Genomic DNA, 20,446 nt, shown 5'->3' with positions numbered 1-20,446 from the left:
AGAATGCCGTCCGTCGTAGCGTAGTGTCTCCGACTGCATCCGTACACGATCCGAACGTTCCTCCGTCCCAAACCGAGCTTCTCTTCAAACCCCCCCTCTCCCTTTCTCGACGTTCTGAGGAATCCCCGTCTCCGCCCCTCGCTCCTCCACCGCGCGCCGTCGGTGTCCATCTCCTCCAGCGACGCTCCGCCTTCCGCCACTCCCCGTGGAGTTTAGCCGTCTTCTCGTCCAATCTTCTCGTAGTTCGAGATTTCCGCGAGCGATCGGGATCTGGAGTTGCTCGAGTCGTCCGATCTTCGCCGTGTCTAAGTGGTCTCCTCGATCCCATGTCTTTCGACATTTGTTTGGAGGGGTGGTATTGCGGCCAAGATCGATAACTGATTTCTCACGATCTTTCTTCGATTGTTCTCCAGATATTGTCGGAGAGGTTAGAAACAGTCGGAGTAGGAGTGGAGAATCAAGGGGGAATCAAGGGTAAGGGTGATTTATTCAGATCAGTTCTTGATTGCTAAAAGGATGGTAAGTTTTCCGTTCTTCTTCGTCTGTAATTCTTGCAGAATTAACTTCAAGTTGATTGGTACTTTGTTGGCAATTCAATGACGCACTTGTTGACGCTCATGGATTAGGAGTTTGATGGATTTTACGTTTAGTGAAAGTCTTGGTTCGCGAGGTTTGAGAAGTTTTAGTTTTGACAGTACCAAAAAGTTGAGATTGTGGCCCTTTTAGTGGTTTTCGAAGTTTAGGTCGAGTTTCAATGGTTTCGAAAAAATAATAATTTCAAATAGACACATTGAAACGCTAGGAAAAAATATAAAAGAATTCAAGGAAAAATATAAAAGAATTCAAGGGAAAAAAACAAGTGAAGAAAATAAATAGTGACCCTTTTAGAGGATATGTATCCATTGTTTGTGTTGTTTTCAGTGATTTCTAGCAGAAGAAATAAAAAAAGAATAAATTTACTTAGTCGATTAGGTTTCATATTATCTCAAAGTTCAATTCATCCTTTTATTATTTGTCACACTCTGAAGTATAAACGATATAAATGGCTGAGATGCTGGGACATAAACTTCAGAATGGTTAAACCTACTCTCTAATATTTTTTTTAATAATCGTTTTGAATTTGCAAAATTCAAGGCTAATATTGGGAAGTTGATATAGATTTAATCTGAGACCAATACTGGTTTAGAATTAGTTCCAACCTAACCAGAAACTTCCTGTTAATGTTTTGGGGTGGATTTCTCGAATATGTGAGGCAATTCTTTTTTTTTTTTTTTTTTGCTTGAAACGGGTTGTTCAGACAACGCGTATCCGAATACACCCAAGAACATCAAAATACAAAATCTCGCGTAGTGCCAATGGCAACTCCCGCTCTCCTGCCCACAGGGCGTATCCCGAATGGTGTGCTGCATATGCAGCTACCCAGTCAGCCGCCCCGTTGGCCTCCCTAAATACATGCTTGGCCTCAAAGGCCACAACATCCCTCATCATCATCCTAATATCCCGGATCAGAGGATGGTCAATGCTCTCCCGCCGAATCCACCCAATAACAGTGGATGAGTCGCCCTCCAAGATGATCGAGCTAGCCCGTAGTACCCGCCGCGCATGGCAGAGGCCGGCCCAGGCAGCTCGCAACTCCGCCGCTGGCACTGATGTGTCGAATAGCCGGCAGCCGCCCGCTGCCACTACCCGAGAGTGAGGGTCTCGTATGACGAAGCCGGCACCGCCTCGTGTACCACTGTCTAGTACTGAGCCATCAAAATTGACCTTGAGGAAACTCGGGGGTGGGGGCTCCCATGTGAAGAACACCGTCCGAAGAGCTGCCTGAGCAGAGAAAGAACCCCAGGTGTCCCGAGCTATCAAGGTCGTATCTGAAGGGCTGGTAGGTCTGAACTCCATCGCCAATACTCGAGCAGACTCCGCAACAAACCTCGGCGACATCCTACGCTCGCCAAAGGTGCGAGCGTTCCTTGCCAACCAGATCTGGTGGGCGGTGCAAGTCGCTCGGATAGCCTCCTGACATGTCCGGGGACTAGCCAGCCACTGACGTATCATCTGTAGAAACAGTCTCCTCTCCCGCCAAACCTCCTCTGGGATACCCGTCCACTGCCATGTCTGCCGCGCCCAAAAGCATCCAAATAGTACATGATTAACTGACTCATCCGCACCGCAGGCCCCACACTCCGCAGGGATCCCCAGACCACGTCGGCTCAGCACAGCTCTCGTCGGAAGGCGGTCCCACGTCACCTTCCATAGAAAAAGTGCTGCTCTCGGGTGGAGCCTAGACCTCCAAATCCAGGCACCGTCCCATCCACTCTCATGCTCGCGCTGAATCACCCGGGCCAGATCACCCAGCCTCACACTGGCCCTGCATGAAGTGCTCCAAACCCTGACATCTGGGCCCTCGCATCCTGGTACTGGCAGAGAAAGTATCCTCTCGGCTAGATGTGCCCCGAACAACTGGTGGAGTCTGTCCACGTCCCACTCTGCCCTCCCTGGTGCTAGGAGGTCGCACACCCGGAGCCCTACTGCTGCCTCGAAATCCACCGTCGTCGGCCAATATCTCAAGGGAATGGTATCTACCCACGGGTCATCAGTCACAACAATGGTCCGGCCATCGCCCATCAGCCACCTGGTATGGGCTAACACGGTCGGCAGGTACCTCCCAATCTCACGCCACATGAAAGAGATGTGGCGATCGCGCCGTGCCGCCTCGGGGCTCCCTCGGCCATATCTGGCTGCCATCACCCGACTCCAAAGCCCATGTGGCTCCAACAAGAAACGAGCTGCGTGCCGTGCAATGAGTGTCTCACGCCGCTCCAGAAGGGACTGAACTCCCAGACCACCCTCACTGGTGGGCCGACATACCCGCTCCCAGGCCACCAAATGTACCCCACGACCCCCACCATGGGACCCCCAGAGGAAGCTCCGGAGAAGACATTCAATCTTCAACAGAGTCGTCTTAGGGACCACAGTGTTGGCCATGAGATATACCGGCATGGACCCAAGCACCGATCTGACAAGTGTCAGCCTCCCCATCATGGATAGTGAAGATGCCCTCCATCCCTCCAGCCTACTCTCGACCCGCTGCACCAACCCCGAGCACTCCGCCACTCGTAGCCTTCGGCCCGTGATGGGAACTCCCAGGTAAACCAGAGTCCCCTCCTGCTCGGGCATCTGCAAGATACTCCTGATCTCCTGTCTGACTCTGCTCTCTGTGCTGGGGCTGAACTGGATGGCTGACTTCGTGAAGTTGATTCTCTGTCCGGATGCCGCACAGTAAGCTGCCAGCACTCTGCGAAGTACACGTGCCTCCGAAACCCACGCTCTGGACAAAAGAAGACAATCGTCAGCAAAAAGTAGGTGAGAGACAGGTCCCGCCCCCGGTGCTGGAACATAGGACCCCAGCTCCCGGCTTGCACACGCCCTCTGGAGGGCACGGGACAATATATCAGAACAAATGATAAATAAATAAGGGGATAAGGGACATCCCTGCCGCAGCCCCATGGTGGACTCAAAAAACACCGAAGGTGTGCCGTTGACAAAAATAGAGAACTTTGGCCCCTGGACACACCCTAGGATCCATCCAATCCATCGCCTGTGGAAGCCATAAGCCTCCAGTACCCTCCGGAGAAAACTCCATCTGATCCTGTCATAAGCCCTCTCCATATCCAGCTTGACAGCCATCAAACTGCCCCGCTTCGATGCTCGCTGGAGATCCCACATCATCTCCTGAGCCAACATGACATTGTGGGAAATGTTCCTTCCCGCAATGAAAGCCTCCTGCTCTTGGCTGATAATGCCTGGCAGTAGGGGCTTTATCCTGCCCACCATGATTCTCGCCACAACCTTGTACAAGGTTGTGCACAGACTGATGGGTCTAAAGTGACCCGGCTCTACTGCCTCTTGGCGTTTCGGGATGAGCGTAATGAAAGTGGCCTTCCAATCTTCAGGCATGGCTGCCTGGGTGAAGAAACACTGGACAGCCTCGATCACAGCTTCCCGAATGATACCCCAATATCTACGGAAGAAAAAAAGGGGGGAACCCATCCCATTTTTGCACTGTGACATTTGTTGGTGGATGTAGAATATTGTCATGGAATGGGCGTAGAGAGAGAGGGGAGGGAGAGGGGATGAGAAGGCAATGATGTTAACATAAAAAAAAAAAAAAAAAAAAAAAAAAAAAAAAAAAAAAAAACTCCAGAGAAGCTTAAAAGATGTTCTTCTAGGGAAAAGCTCACATAGGTTGTGTATCACATAGTTACAATGCATTTAGTTGGAATGTGTAGCTGCTCTGCCCTAGGTAAATTCTTCTTGAGCATTTGATTGGAGATATTGGCATTTATAGAGATTTCATCACTTTTTTTTTTTAATCTTTATTTTTCTGTAGCTTACTGCTTGTGTTACTTACAAACATGTACATTAGAATCTGTTAGTATATAGGTTGTTCTTTGATGTTTGTTATATAGGTTAATAGCTGTATTCTCTTGTTTGTAATAAATTGTACTTTTTTACTCCAGAATTTCATTGTTGGAGCATTCAAGCCACCATGTAACATCACAATCACCTTTTCTGATGGGAAGACTAGAAAACAGGTAAAATGTTAGGTATTCATGGCATTATATTGAGGTTGTAAATCAACCGACTTCTTAGATTTCTTAATCTTGTTTTTATCATGGATGCATGTTTTGTGAGTCTTGGTAGAAACATCATGTGAGCTGAGGTTTTTACTAATTGCTGGATTTTCATGGTCAGACTCTTAATGCCCATGGGGGAAAAAATCTGTTTGAATATTTGCTTATACTGTTTGTACCGTTTTGTTTAATGGATCTTTTGTGCCTCTGTTGGGCGATTAGTGATATATTCTGTTCAGCTTTTTATTGTAGCTAGTATTGCCAGTGGAACTATCATTGGTCCCTTTGCCTTGGGCCTGAATCCATGAATCACTCCTGTATGATACCTGCTGCATATGCTAAACAGCTTTTTAGGGTTGCTATTCTGAGCAATTTTCTTGAATATTGTATAGATCGCTTAGTCATTGAAAAGAAGTTGTGTCTTCTATTTGTTGTTCATGCTGAGTTTTGGCTTGACCAATCGGAATTTTCAGGGGTTCAACTTTTGGAGTAAACAAACCCTTTGGCTTCTTAAAGCATAACTAAAATGTAGATTCTAGATAAACAGCTATTTCTGAGCTTGAAGTAGGCTCAGCTAATGACCTAGCTTTGGGTTGTTTTAGGATAGTCTTGGTTCTAGTAGAAAAGAGTATAATTTTAAAGTTAGAAACAGAAACCAACTAAAAATATAGTTTCATATGTGGCATCTGTGATTCAAATATGCCTAATCTTTCCTTATAGAAGAATAACTTACTAAGGGAATGATATTATTGAATATTGGTTTGAAATTTGTGGGTATTTGAATGAGGGTTTAAAAAGTACAAATTTAAGACAAGGAATCCAACCTTCGCCTAATCCAAGCTTCACCATGCCGATAATTTACCAGTACGAGTTGAGCTGGTACTGTGTATCTTGTTGACACATGAGAATTAGTTTAAGCATCAAACTGTGATTTCATCTCTTTGTATCTCTCGGCAATCTCTCTTTCCTTCTGAGATAATTTCTCATTGAGAATGTTATTTTCAGTCTGTAGTTGTATTACATCATTCCTTAGTGATTTGATTATTTGTTTTCCAATGTGATCTAGGCAAGACAAGTCTTTGATATCAAATAAAGTGTTCTATATGAGTTGAGCCTAATTTTCAGGGTTTAGAGCCTAATTCGAGTTAGCAGAGCCACCTCTCCTCAACTCTTTGACACCTCTGTATGCATCCATGTTGCAAACATTATTACAATAAATTTTATGAGAGCTAAAACATCTTAATAAATCCTACTTCCTCGATAATTTTTGAAGGAATTTGTTGCTTTTCTTTTGTCCATTTCTCAAGACTAATATTATTTCCAAGGAAAGTAGTCGTACTTGCACAAAACAGTGCCTGTGATTGCTAGGATGCGACATTCAGACTAGATAAGATGACAATAAAATTTAGTTTTCTTCTTGAATGATAAATGTGTGAGTATCTGCCTGTGATGTTTGTGTTATCCATGTACATGGATCTAGAATGCGTGCATATACATACATATGCACTTACATATACTCTATAAAGGGATTAACATTTTTATTATTAAACATGGAATATAAATATGGGCAGCATTCATAAATATGTGTGTATATGCCTGTGTTTTTATATATTTGTGTATTTATCTATGTATGTATATGTATATGTATGGCTACGTACATATATCTATAATTTATCTATGCTCATACCTATATTCTTGCTAGTGGAGCACCTCTCTCTATCTCTCTCATTCACATGTACACTGCGAAGGTATTAACATTTTATTGGGGTCAAGAATAGGATTATAACTCATGGGCTGCATTCATTATTTTAGAGAATTGGTTTATACATTTCATGTTGTCATTGGGAAACCGCTTTCCCAATATCAGCTAATTTTACATTGTTGACATCATTCTTTCCCAACAACTTCTGAACTTGAGAATCTGCATGGATATAAGTTGCTCTCTTTGTATACAGGCTTCAATAAAGAAGGATAATGGTAAGACCGCTATGGTCCCACTTTTCCAAAGTCAAGAAACCATATCTGGGGAGGTATATTGAGCATATGTTTGTTTTATATAGCTTTATCATCTTTGGTTTTCCTCTGCTTATGCAGAAATTGGATGGATAATTGTGCTGAGGTCTATATCATGCAGGTGATTATCGATCCTATTCAAGGAAAGAAGGTCGAACACAATGGTATCAAAGTTGAGCTCCTTGGTCGGATAGGTGTGTCTTTCTTGTTCAGAGCTTTTGAGTCTGATTAGTGCTTGTTGAACATCAGGTGGCTGTTGTAGGCGTGCATGTGGTCACAATATTTCTTATGTTCTTGTCTGTGATATGTAACAAGAAACCTACTGTAGTTAGGGCAATGCTCTTTATTTATTTATTGCCATGTCAAAGTTAAAGTATTGCGAGTCATGATTTTTATATCTAATACAAGTTGTATATTATTTATTTATGCTCCGTTTCCTTGATAATTCAAGTAAAAAATATTCTATTCATGATTGTCATGAATTAATCAATTATAACATCCAACTTTTTGTTAATGATTTCATTAGTTCATCATCAATATGTCATGAATATACCATCTTCTTATGTTGCTTTGTTTCCTTGATTATTCCAGTTAGGAATATCATGTTCATAATTGTGTCATAAATTAATCAATTATGATATACACCTTTCTTTTCTTAGTAATTTAATTAGTTCATCAGCAATATACTATCTACTTTTGTTGACCTAAAACAAAGGTATTTCAAATTTTATATATTTGTTAGTTGGTCAGCAATTTGCTTCATTATTGGTAAGATCATGATGTTATTGAAGCAGTAAGGCATCATTCGTTGGTTGTTAGATACCTTCTTAAGTTGTTTATATTAGTTTAAGTGCTACCTATAAGAGTTATGAAAGGCCTTTTGGATTTTCAATATGTGATGTGTTTATTACACTGAAACAAGTATATAGCATCATCAATTAGGTATCAGCATTCATATGAGCATGCTGATGTGCCATAAGATAGTTACAAGTTTGAAAGCCTTAAGACATTAAATCATTTCAGTACATGCCTATACAACTATGAACCAAATACCGTCACATACTATTTGTCTCCAACATCATTTTTTTAAAAATAATTATTTAGTTTTATCTTCTGAAAAAAATTAAAATACACTTGATATTAATCTTTATTAATTTTGTAGAGAGGTCCTGTTGCACCGTATAGGGTCATCTTGGTGCAACTAAGAGTGCCTCTTGGTGGTAATGACCTTCTATGTTGTTTTATTTCTGATTTTATTTTTTGATGAACTGGTTTTTCTTAACATTCTATTAGATGTATTAAAATTTTTATTAACCTTTTTTTGTTTAACTTTTTCGTCCATGCCTAACTTTTTTTGTATTAATCTTGATTTCACTACATCTATTTTTTCTCTAAGTTTTCCTTGAACACATATTTCTGTTGAAGGTTAGAATGAGGTTTGGTGGTTATGCTATGATATCCTTTTGTTGCTTCGCAAATGATATACTATGAGTCTATGATTATTTACATTGAATACTTTTCCCCTCCTTTTCTGATTCCCCATTCTGCTTGCCTTTAATAGATGTTTTATGAGACAAACATGCATGCACAGGGCATCAATACCCGATCCGTATAATAAACCCCAACAACTCATGCACTTCTTCACGGCAGTTCTAAGAGATTCTTTCTCATCTCATGCATAACCTATTTCTGGAAATAGTTTCGCTTATTAAGATTTTATTCTGTGACAATTTTTATTTTTTCTAGGAACCTTCTATCAGATTAGGCCAGTACTCTATTTTGCAGTCTTCTATATAAATAAAATAATTAAGTTTCAAATTGTCCTCTTTTTATTCATCATACTGAGAAATTTCATGTGTATTTTATTTGAGTTTGCTTGTATTTTGTCACTCATCTGCTGTGAAGTGTGCAAACAGAAGCATAATTTTTTACTGTAATGATTTCCTGGGTACCACTAATTATTATATGTTCCCTTATTTTCTTTCATTTTTTTTTCACAGAGCTGTATTTTGACAGAGGCAATTTTTATGACTTCACTTCCCTTGGTAAGTTACACTTGGAGAGTGAGATTATCTTACTGTTGAGCTGCGTAAGTGTACCGATAAAAAGAAGAAAATATTAGCAGATACTAATATATTTAGTTTTAAAACTATTCTTATAGGTTAATGATTTCGCTGCTCAAGTTTGTCTCAACTCCTAACTATAACATAAGGATATACATCCTGGGTGCTAATAAACCCTGCTAAGTTGTCTCAGCTGTACTCTATGAATTCTTTAACAAAATCAACTCTAGGTTGCTGTTGCTTCAGATTTTACCTTATCCTCTACCTGCATTTTATTCCTTTTTTGCTTCAAATTGAATTTACTACCCTCTTTGGGTTTTAATGGTTTATGACTGTAGACATAATTTCTGTTTAGCATCACTCCAAATATTAGAATACATGTTATCTGGTGTATAAAGATGAGCAATGTTTTAAGTTTGGTGCAGCTGGAAAAACATCACTGCAATTGGCAATTCCATTCTCAGCATGACTGCTCATGCATGTGATAGCAATGACTTTCATGTTTCGAATGCTGTTGTATATATTGCTACTTCTTGATGTACGAAATACCTTGTGGTTCCCCTTTCTCAATGCAACCATGCCCACATCATTGCCCTCATGCATATTTTTAATGTTCAAGTATTGTTTACTAGCATTCCAGATGCTCGCTGCTCATGCATATTTTTAATGTTCAATTATTGTTTACTAGCAGTCTAGATGCTAAACACTCATAAAAGCTTTTAGTTATTTGTTCCTGCTGATTTTTCATTTGTTTCTCTAAAGACTATAGTTTAATGTAAGAGTACCTTAGATAATGCTAACTGGTTTCAAAAATTGCTATTTCTTGTTATATTCTCTCCCACCATCCTCTCGCGGTACTCTAATGCCATGGATATCTTCAAATCCCTGGTTGTTACTGTAAGTCTTTTCATGTTCATTTTCTTCGAGATATCTTTTTAACACAATTTCTTTTTCTTCATATGAAACTTTAACAAATCTTCAACATACCATTGAGCTAGTTAAAAAGGAGTCCGTCCTTGTTTCATAAGGTGAAATTGTCCTTCCATATGGCAGGGTGACAAGCAAAACAAGAGCCATGACATATGCATTTCCATGACAGCGATACTTTTGCCATTTTATTGCATACCACTTTTTTATTAAAAAATTGCTGCTTATTAACAGGTTCTTGCTTCATTTGATTAGATAGCTTTATGGCCTCAACATAATGTTTTCTTATGCAGTGCGTGAATTAGATGTTCCTGGTGAAATATATGAAAGGAAAACATACCCATTCGAATTTTCTACTGTTGAAATGCCGTATGAGTCATATAATGGGATAAATGTCAGATTGAGGTAAGCAATCACTTTATATGTTTCACATGCTTATTAAATAAAGTCGAGTTGTTTCTCATGTGGAAATTGTGCAATTTCTATTATATTTTTGGCTAGTTCAACAACAGGAAAAAAAACTATCTGGGGTTGGGTATTTTATGCTTATTAGGTAGGGAGCTTTCATTAGAGAAGAAGCTAGAATCGAGTAGAAAGAGGTCAACTCGAAACTGACCTGTTTATTAAACAGGTCAAATTTCCAAGCCCAAACCTGATTTTTTTTAATTAAACAAGGAACCCAACTCGACCTGCATAACCCGTTTAATAAATGGATTGAATCAAGTTAAATAGTTTAAACAGGTTAAGCAGGACTTAAATGGGTTTTAAATAGGTTAAGCAAGGCCATAAAAGAGTTAAATGAGTTTAAACGAGTTGAGTGGATCTTGAACGGATTAAACGGGTTCGGGTCATGGCCCAACGCAACTATTAATTGGGTAAAAATAGGTTATAACGAGTTAGAGGTCTAAACCTCAATTCAATCTGTTTATTAAACAGGTCTAAGTAGGTTGACTCATTTATGACTTGGACCTGTTTATGCCAAACTTGAACCTACTTAAAGCAGGTCGGCTGTGGGTTGGGCCATAAATTGCCACTCCTAGGCTTCTATCAAATATGCAAAATCCGGTAAATCAAAACTAGCAAGATATCATGAATATATTGTAGAAAGCATGTGGGAATGTCAGTCTGGAAAGCAAAGATAAGTTTGCATGTTTTCTTGCATGTTTATTGAACTATTTTTTCATAAATTGGTCTGGGAAGATCTTTTCCAAATCAATTGTCAATCTTGTTCCTATGATTGCAAGCTTTTGTGAAATCTACATAATACATCGCATAAATGCTCAGACTTTGGTTCATTTTATGTTTCAGGTTTTTCCTTAAAATAGAATATGTAAATTCTTCAAAAGTGATATTTGTGTTGTGTCCAACATTTTACTTGAAAAAATGGCAAGTAATTTCTTCTATTATTGAAATTTACTAGTTTATTTTTTAAAATATCTGAAATTATAGATTACTAGCAGCACAGAAATATGGACATCTGGTGATGTATCATGATTTCAGCTTGTCACCCTCTTTATGATTTACAAAACCTGCTTAATTCAGAGTCTCTAATCAAGAACTGCTTCCAGCTAATTCTGAGTTTAATTTCCTGCAAAAATAATTTCTGGTACCCTTCAGCTTACTATTTGTTTGTTTTGACTTTTGAGCTTATTCTGATTGTACAGCTTAAATTTCATTGTCTAGATGGAGCTTATCATGTGAAATTTTGGAATCATATGTGCCTTTTTATTTAAATGATTATGATATATGTCATATCATGTCTTCTCCACTGAAGCGATCTTCTCTACATGCTTCCAGGTATATCTTGAAAGTAACAGTCAGTCGTAATTATGTCAGCAATATTGTGGAATACCAGGAGTTCTGTGTAAGTCCATGGTGCATCTTTTAAAGAAAATAAATATGAATACCAAGTAGCATAGGATGGCATCAAATGCCAAATATGGTATAGTTCTATTGCAATAATTATTTGAAAATTCAACGGAACTGAAGTCATTAGATGCGGAATGTTTCCTGACTTATCCTCTTCTTTCAGAATGGTATATTTTATACCACACCAGGAAGTATACTATCCCATTATATATAGAAAGTTAAAATGTAATGGCATTTCTCATTGATCACACATTTTGAAGTTGTAAAACATGACAAACTTGATCTCCCACCTACTGAGGATTTCATTAAGATAATGAATGAAGATTACAAGTCATACATAGAATGGGGATCTGAAGAGGGGGTAGGCGGAGTAGGGTAATGAGAAATAAGATCATGACGAACATGAACTTACTTTTAAGATGTTGAAGTTTGTATATTACTACAGATTTTGGTGTTAGATGATGATTAAAAAGAATTGTGTCATCTTCTTGGAAGAAAAGGCAGAGTTTTTTCATAGTAGTATTTTTTTTATTCAATTGAAGAGGTTGTTTTGTATTTCCAAAAGATCTCTTACTTTCTAGAGCAAAGACATTGAGAAATTATTTGTGCCTTATCAAAACAAAATGGTGATGAATATTATATAAATGACACAACTCATATGATGTTCATTGAAACCATTTGTGTTATGTGGGTATACTCTGACGAATAAGTATGCCAAGTATGCATTCCTTTTTTGAGGAGACTAATTCATGCATTTCAACTTGTCTCTGTAAACCACTACATCTTTCTGTGTCTAATGTCTTGTGTTTTCTTTTCCATCAGGTTCACAATTATACTCCTCTTCCAACAATAAACAACAGCATCAAGGTTAGTTCAGTTTTTAGAATGTGTAAATTTGAGCTGTTAACAGGAAAAAGTTAAGCTGAATGAGCAACCAGGAATCCTCATCCTAATCTATATGAGCCAGCTTTATGGATCAAAGAATGATCCATCAATGTTTAAGAACATTTTGCAACCTGTCAATCTGATGCCAACAACCTATGGAACTAAATGACAGAGAAGCATTCATGATATTTTGAGAAAAACGGCGAATCAGTTACAATATGGAGAATGAGTCATTAGATGAGAACAATATGAAATGACAGCATTGGTGCTTAATTTGAAGTGCTGAGGGTTAGCATCAAGATTTTGCCAATACAACATCCCAAATTGTATGCAGCTGAATATGGTCCATGGATATTTTATTTGCCTGTGAACCAGTAATAGATTATTGAAAAGTACCAGCATCCTTGCTCCCAGCAAGGGTCGTCTTTAATTGTCATTTGAGGGGGACACTTGTAGTGATGCATGTCATGCCATGTGTCTGAAGAAAAAAGAAAAATCACTTTTAGATCTTACCTCCTTGGGTTAGACCTTTGCTTAATGTATATTCTTTTCCTTATTAATGTTGGGTTGACATTCCATGAATCTTCCTCTTTTTTTAAGGTGAACCTCTAGTTTGTCAATGTCTGCATTAGGTGAATGATTGAAGTTGCCGACTCAAGATGTAATTAAATTTCTTATGTGGAGATATGATGAAATGTAGCTCGTTTAAAGAAGCCAAACAATGATTTTATTTTCTAAATGCTCGGAAAATATCTAACAACTACACATATATCAGAGAAAAATGATCTATCAGATATTGCCTTCCGTAACAGCTATAATAATGCAATTTTTAGCTTTATTTCAGTAAATCAGTTTGTCTTGATTAGGGTGGTAGTTTTGCAGATGGAAGTTGGAATTGAAGATTGTTTGCACATTGAATTTGAATACAACAAAAGCAAGTGAGTTTGGCAGCACATAGACATAGCTATTCTCAACCTGTTCTGCTTAAATTTGAAGTGTAGGCTTTTTTTTGCCTTCTAACTTGAGCTTACCTCATTCAGGTATCATCTGAAGGATGTTATCATTGGCAAAATATACTTTCTTCTAGTAAGAATTAAAATAAAAAATATGGAGCTCGAGATTAGACGACGTGAATCCACTGGATCAGGGCCTAATACATATGTTGAGACTGAGACCCTTGCAAAATTTGAGTTGATGGATGGTGCTCCTGTAAGAGGTATCTCGTATTGAACTCAATATTTAAACTATTCTGTGATATACATCTGGATGTTTTATGATGCCTTATTCCTATTTAGGAATGCATTGGGTCTTCTGGCTTGTCAGAATACAAGTTTCTGCTGGCCACAGGTGCCATCCAATCTGCCTTGAGATGCGCGAGTATCCTTGAATGCAGCTGTTCCATGTTTGAAGGCATGCTGTGTGTATCTCAAGGCAAGATGTGTGGCATCTGTGGCTAATGGTGACCCCCTATTCTTGCTGGCTATCAGAGACAAATTCTGGTCTTCAATTCATTTATTTAGCCACATGAATATCTGCTGAATCTTTCATAACTTTAAAATTCTACCATTAATGATTCTAGTGTCTTTAGCTTTCTAACAACTTATATCTCACCAATTAATGGTTCAAGTGTCTGCATCTTTCTAGCGACCTAGTATCTGATCACCTGTTAAATATGGAATAGTTTAACTTAGCTCTCAGAATACTTGGTTATGGTGATTCATGAATATTGATAAGACTCAATGGTATTTCATGCAAGACATATATGGCAGGCTTACAAAAAATGCATGTGTAAATACCACTTTTTGTGCTGTGTTTCTTTTCAGCTTACTGAACTGAAGATGTAACATTAATTATGAGTTGTTAGAGAGCATTGGCACTAGCATCTAAGCTCAGCTGAGTTTCAAGTTGTTGGACATTGATGAGCTATTCAATAGGAGAGCGGTGTATTTAGCATTTTGCAAGATTCTCTATATCGGTATTGGGTGGTATACTGGTCAGGAACTGGGTTACTACAGTAAGGTGCTGGTACACCAGTAAGGTGCTATACCATATCGTATCAACAAACAGTACACCAGTAAGGTGCTGGTACTTATATCGAGAGTCAGAGAAATAGGAGGGGGGAGGGGGATTAGCGGATAGATGGATGAGGGTGTTCAGTGAGGGAGATCGGCGGAGCAATGGACGAGGGTGTTCAATGAGGGAGATCGAGCCAACCCGCAGAGAAGTTGCTCAGTGTCAGTGTCGGCGGCGGCGGCATTGAAGCGGAGGAGGGGGCTAGGGTTTCAAAGATGAGAAAACATGAGAGAGACAAACAGACTTGTGGATGGGGGGATCTAATACTAAAATACCGATTCAGCTCGGGCAATCAAACAAAACAGGTCTGTACAAAGCGGAGCCGACCTGAACTGAACCTGTAAATTAGCCTAGTTCTGCACTAGTTCAGTTCAATATGCTTCGAACCGGTTGGTTTTGGTCAATATTGCAAATCTTTATTTTGAGCTTTATGGTACCGGACTAAATCATTTTTAAGCATAGGCGTGATCAGTACTAGTAAGTTGTTTAGGCATTTAGTATGTAACCTGTCAATATATGATTATAAATTATTAAATTATTATGAAAATAGATAAAAGCATTATTTTCACAAATGAAAAATTTCTCACATGTGGTTTTTATGATGGATAGACCTTTTGGCCTATGGGTGAAATGCTCAACCAAAACTCTGTTTTCTCTTTGGGAGAGAGAGAGAGAGAGAGAGAGAGAGAGAGAGAGAGAGGGTAAAAGATTGTCTTTGAAATTTCTAATGCTTGCCAAGTTCTTGCAATGCAAAAGAAATGAATAGATGAAAATCTAGTTGATATAGGATCCTTCAATTGATCAACTCAATGTGGGCTTTGGTCGGTCCTTATTAACCTATCTATATAGGCTAGTTCAGTTCATGCAGGGTAGTTAGTTGAGGATCTGTTTGTGAAAGGTTCTTCATGCTTATGATAGCACACTTGATAGGACTTTTAATGTTCTAGTTCAACTCTGTTGACCAACTTATCAGGATTTAGATAATTTTGGCTGTGACTCCAAGGCTTAGGACAAGAATATAGCGAGCCTTGAGTACTTGTTGCAAATGCACTTGCTACCTTTGTCATGCTTATGAAAACATACTTGATAGGACTCCTAATGTTCTAATTGAACTACATTAACCCACTTATCAGGATTTAGATAATTTTGGTTGGGTGACTCCAAGGCTTTGGAAAAGAATATAGCAAGTCTTGTGTACTTGTTACAAATGCACTTGCTATCCCCTAGCTATCTCTTTCCCCTTTTGTCCATATATTTCCTGTAGGAAATTTTCTGGGTGAAAAGTTTGAAGGAGATTGTTTAAAATGTTTGTCAATAATAAAGCTAAGCTTGACGAGAACAACAACAATAACAAGACTGAATGTCTAGGTTGGGCACACATGCTTCTCTAGTTCAAAACAGGCCTGTAGATGAATCATATTATCGTTCTTGAATGAATTATGGCATAATGCATTTAGTATAGAAAATATTGAAATCTGGAGCTTTTGAGCCGGTTTAGAATGCAAAAACTATTGTGGATGATTCATTATATGAATTTTGATGTGGTTAAAAAATGTATAGTTCTATATTTTTTTTGTTTATTTAATTATTTACTTAATTGAATTTTTTGCAGGGGAATCGATTCCGATTAGATTATTCCTGAGTCCATATGAGTTGACGCCAACTTATCGCAACATTAACAACAAATTCAGTGTGAAGTATTTCCTAAATTTAGTTCTTGTGGATGAGGAGGATCGGCGGTACTTCAAGCAGCAAGAAATCACAGTATACCGCCTTCAAGAAACTTCTTGACCTTCCCTTCGGAGAACCCACCGAAGCCTGATTGGACTCCTCATGGGCCTCAGCTTTGACTGTGTAGATGCACAGCAATCTGGAGGCTTGTGTGTGTTAATTGTGTATATATCAGCCAGTTGGTCTTTGTTTCCGTTAAGTTATGGATTTTCCCACAAAACGCAATCTTTCTTTTTCAGCCTGTTGTTTGTTTCTGGAGTTGAAATTACCATATCTTTGGTCATTGAGATTCTTACTTGACTTGCTGACCGTGCACTTTTCTTGGAAGATTTTTTGTTTTTTAATTTTTAAGCATGCATGCCAATTCTCACTAATGCGAGAAGCTGGGCTAGCTTTAGTGAAGATTAAGTGAGAGTTTGCAAGCAACATCTCTCAGCTAAGTGGGCAGCCAATGCTAAAACGAATCATCATTTTAATTTTTCTTCTTCAGGGAGGAAGAAAGGAGGGCGATTTTCGTTTTTATATATTTAATCGAGAAGTGAAGTCTCTGCTACTTTATAATAAACAAGATGTCAAATTGGCTGTATACCAAAAAAAACGGTGTCTTCAAATTGGCTAATATTACTCATTACTGTAGTCAGTCATCAATCTTAATGTCTCACGATTCAAAAAGTTGGACACCGGCACTCAAAAAAGGAAAATTATGTACAAAATCATGTTCACCAGATTTCTGGATTTACAGACGTATATTGCCAACATGAAAAGCTTGAGACTTTTTTCGGTTCCTGGAGGGCAAAGGCGTGAGTGCGGAAACTATAATTATAGAAGACACCCAAGGAGCATTAGCTTGCTTATGGAACACAATAATGTAATCTTGAATAGATTGATCATACTTCTGAAATAGGTATTGCTACTTTATCCACAAACATTCCTCATGACTAATTAGGTGGAATTGCTTCTTAATTAAGTTCTTAAATTTGTTCCGAGTTATGTTAAAGATGTTGTTTTTAATATACGAATCCTACCAGATAAGAGCGTGGTTGGAAAACTTGAGGTGCACAAAAGCTGCCTTTTGTACACTAGTATATCTATAGATAGTGAACTGGGTCTCTAGCTAGCTATTTAGCATCTCTATGTTGGCAATTCCACCATACATAGGAATTTCGATTCAAGTTTTAACTTGCAAGGTTGAAGATATGAATTTTAAGAGCCTGCAAGTTCCTTATCCTCCTCACTGGATGGTACATCCTAATCTCCAGACTTGGAAAATAACTTTGCTATAGGAGTTGATGATGCTTATATTGAAAATGTCGCCACCTGAGATATAATTTCAATAAGTTTGGCAACTTTCTTCTCCAATTGTGTAAAATATCGACTAATCTTGTTATAAATCGAGGTAGAAATAGTAGTCATACTCATCTTTATCTTTCGATGTACTTCAATAACTGATTGCCCTTTTCTTATCGGCTTGTGACGGTCGTGCATATAACCATAAATTAAGGCCCTCATAGATGTAATACCTCGATATATAACACATCAGACTTATTCAACCACCTCCTCTTTGGTGATGAGTCTTTAAATATGTTCTCATTCTCTTCGCCAGGCATAGTTGCTGGTCCTTCCCTTTGATAATTGTCCAAGCACACCAAATGCTCCCAATGTAAGGGTATTTTCTGAGTGTTTAGAACAGCTAAAAGATATTGTGCAAGACGCTCTTCACCAACTACTGAATCATTAATAGTCCTTAAATAATGTGGAAACACATGAGGTTGTTGTTATCCAATACTTTATGAACCTAATAGAAGATCTGAGTCCAAAGATGGTAGTTTGATGTACATGTCTATTTAACGCTAATGTGATCCAAAAAAATGCGGTTCAATGGTTGCAGCACTGACTTGATGTTGTTGCTAGATCTACAAACTTACAAGACTATTTTACCCACTTGGACCATTCATCATATGTGCAGGATCTACAGTTGAGAAGAGAAGAAACCTTATCATTATTAATCTGTGGGACCATCCAGAATCTAGAATATGTGCCGGGGTCCTCTCCCACTTCAAATTGGAAACACCCGCTGCGCACTACAGAGCGCTATGCGGTACTCGATAGCTGCTATTAGAAGATGGACGGCTATCAAATAAGACACCTTGTGTATAACATAAAAGGCTGCCTTATTTGTTGGTCGCCTATCTTCTGATGGCAGCCATTAAGTGCAGGATTCTACATTGCAAAGAATCCATACAGAGCATGCGGACATATAGTTTAGATAGTAGAGTGCTTGCTTAGCATGAGTGAGTTACAAAGTTCGCTATCTTATTTTATTTTTAAAATTTTCCTTTCTCGAAACTTTTTTTCTAATTATTTTTTTCAATATTTTCCCACTTTCTCCCTTTTTCTTCTTGCTTCATTTTCCTCCAACTTGTCTGTTGCACTTTACAATAAAATTACGTCATGTTTCCTCCATGATGCTTGTTTGTGGTTTAGTTTCACTAGGTATTGTTTTTCCCGATTATATGTTTTAGCTTTAGTTTTAAGAACCACTCCACATGGTTTTCCACAAGAAGGATATAAGGGAAGTATTTTGGGAATTATACTCTATATAGCAACTTTGAAGTCCAATACTTTTATTTAAGAAAATAATAGAGGTCAGATTTAAAGGCAAAAAGAAGGGTACAAGATAAAAGGAGTACAATAGGGGGGAGAAAAAAAATAGAAAAAAATCCAAATCCTCATACAATTATCCTAACAAAGCTCCAAATTTAAAATTCGAAATTCCTTCTATATAGTCATTATGCATCATTCACATTTTGAAATTTAAACTTTAAATTTTAAATTCCAATAAGCCCGCACCGGACAACTCACCGTTAATAAGCATGTTAAAATTCTTGGTCGCGATTCATTGGGTCATGCATGCCCCTCGATCCAACGACAAAGAGTATGGACCAGAATCTTTCTACTCTCCATCCTGTTCATATATAATTCCCATGATCAAGTTTTTCTAAACTATGGGTTTCTATGCTGAGTCCTCCAGAGCTCCTTTTCTATATATCCTTCCCAAGGAATCATAATTAATAGCTATTTAATAGTATGAAGAAACCAAGTAATTGTTAAAGAGAACTTTTATGTTATATAATCAGGCTGTGTATCCACATCATGCAATCTTACAAGAGAATCTGATGTTTCAAGTAAATTCCATACACATAAAGAAAGAGATGGATGGATCATGATAACCATCCAATCACTATGCCACCTTTATCCTGTATATCTCGAAGCATAACCATAGCTAATATATCTGGAATCACTCGATTCTTGTAGTCATTTCTACTATGAAATTTCATTATTGTCAAACTAATCTCAAATCAAACTTTCTGGATAGACCAGGAACTGATGGAGATGGTGATACCAGCTCCCTTTCCATCATAGAAATGTGCTCCATTTGATGGGACTCATCACAAACTCTAACAAGTTAGTGGTTTACGCTGGCTTTTCTTTTCTCCTTCCAATTTCGCCCTGTTTTCTCATTTCCATTTTTTTTGTTTAATTCCACGATGAGACCGTGGGAGACGGCGCGATTGGTGCCAAAGTGAGTGGTCTCGTACGCCGGAAGCTCATCCCTGCCAGAGGCGGGTCAGAGGCGGGCCCGGCGGCGGCCGCGGTGAAGGGGGAGTTGAGGAAGCTGGCGAGGCGGGCCCCCAGCGACGCCGGAGACTTGGACTTCCTCAGATCCCGGAACTTGCTCCGGATCAAGCCCGACTTCTTCTTGTCCTGGTGGGGGTGCGCTGGTGGCGACGCGGCCACCGGCCGCGGCGGAGCCGGGGGTTTCGAGATGGCCTCCTCGGACCGGTAAAGAAAACTGCCGATGCGGATCGACCGGAGCCCGGCCGGGTGGGGCACCGACTCGGCATTGGAGGACGAGAACCCACCGTAACTGGAGCAGTCAGAGGAGATGAAAGTCGAGTTTGCCAAGAAACCACGGCGGTTATCGGGCTTGCGAAGTCGGGTACGTTGCTTCTCCTCTCCACTGGCCACCGGTACGTTGCTTCTCCTCTCCACTGGCCACCGGTCGGCTACGAAGCTCCACTGCTTCTTAACGGCGGCCGGGCCACGGTCGTAGAGGCGGTCAGGCGCTCCGCCGGTGCGGTGCTCTCTCACTGCTCCGCCGTCGGTCTCGTCGATGGACCGGTCGATGAAGTCGAGGAGGGCCGAGGCGAACGAAGGTTTAACGTTCCCGCACTGCTTTGGCCACCTCTCCAT

General features: G+C 39.3%; 2 protein-coding genes across 5 annotated transcripts; one reads left to right on the top strand and one right to left on the bottom strand.

Moving 5' to 3' along the window:
• LOC103705179 (vacuolar protein sorting-associated protein 26A) lies at positions 1-16,501 on the top strand. Of its 4 annotated transcripts, none has more exons than XM_008788805.4 (12): positions 1-309; positions 414-519; positions 4,518-4,592; positions 6,587-6,661; positions 6,766-6,838; positions 8,645-8,689; positions 9,928-10,039; positions 11,432-11,498; positions 12,326-12,370; positions 13,271-13,326; positions 13,429-13,604; positions 16,074-16,501. In XM_008788805.4, exons 2-12 carry the CDS (start codon positions 517-519, stop codon positions 16,250-16,252), a joined length of 906 nt encoding a protein of 301 aa, XP_008787027.2. In that variant the 5' UTR covers positions 1-309; positions 414-516; the 3' UTR covers positions 16,253-16,501. The 4 variants fall into 4 exon arrangements, with proteins under 4 accessions (XP_008787027.2, XP_008787026.2, XP_026659700.2 ...); XM_008788804.4 differs by having other exon boundaries at positions 1-312; XM_026803899.2 differs by having other exon boundaries at positions 3-309; positions 414-474.
• Positions 16,502-19,708: 3,207 nt separating this feature from the next.
• Positions 19,709-20,446, bottom strand: LOC108511215 (protein BIG GRAIN 1-like). The gene has a single exon (XM_017842286.2). The coding sequence runs from the start codon at positions 20,444-20,446 to the stop codon at positions 19,730-19,732; it is 717 nt and encodes a 238-aa protein (XP_017697775.1). The 3' UTR covers positions 19,709-19,729.

Source organism: Phoenix dactylifera, chromosome 11 (assembly GCF_009389715.1).
Source record: "Phoenix dactylifera cultivar Barhee BC4 chromosome 11, palm_55x_up_171113_PBpolish2nd_filt_p, whole genome shotgun sequence".
Lineage (NCBI taxonomy): Eukaryota > Viridiplantae > Streptophyta > Magnoliopsida > Arecales > Arecaceae > Phoenix > Phoenix dactylifera.
Note: the sequence above shows the minus strand (reverse complement) of the source record. Positions and strands in the feature narration are given on the sequence as shown.

Excerpts from the sequence above, each read along its gene's own strand:
- LOC103705179 (XM_008788805.4), top strand. Across the intron at positions 6,662-6,765 it reads AAGAAACCATATCTGGGGAG|GTGATTATCGATCCTATTCA; the intron begins GTATATTGAGCA and ends TATATCATGCAG. Across the intron at positions 6,839-8,644 it reads TGAGCTCCTTGGTCGGATAG|AGCTGTATTTTGACAGAGGC; the intron begins GTGTGTCTTTCT and ends TTTTTTTCACAG.
- LOC108511215 (XM_017842286.2), bottom strand. The coding sequence starts at position 20,446 with ATGGAGAGGTGGCCAAAGCAGTGCGGGAACGTTAAACCTTCGTTCGCC.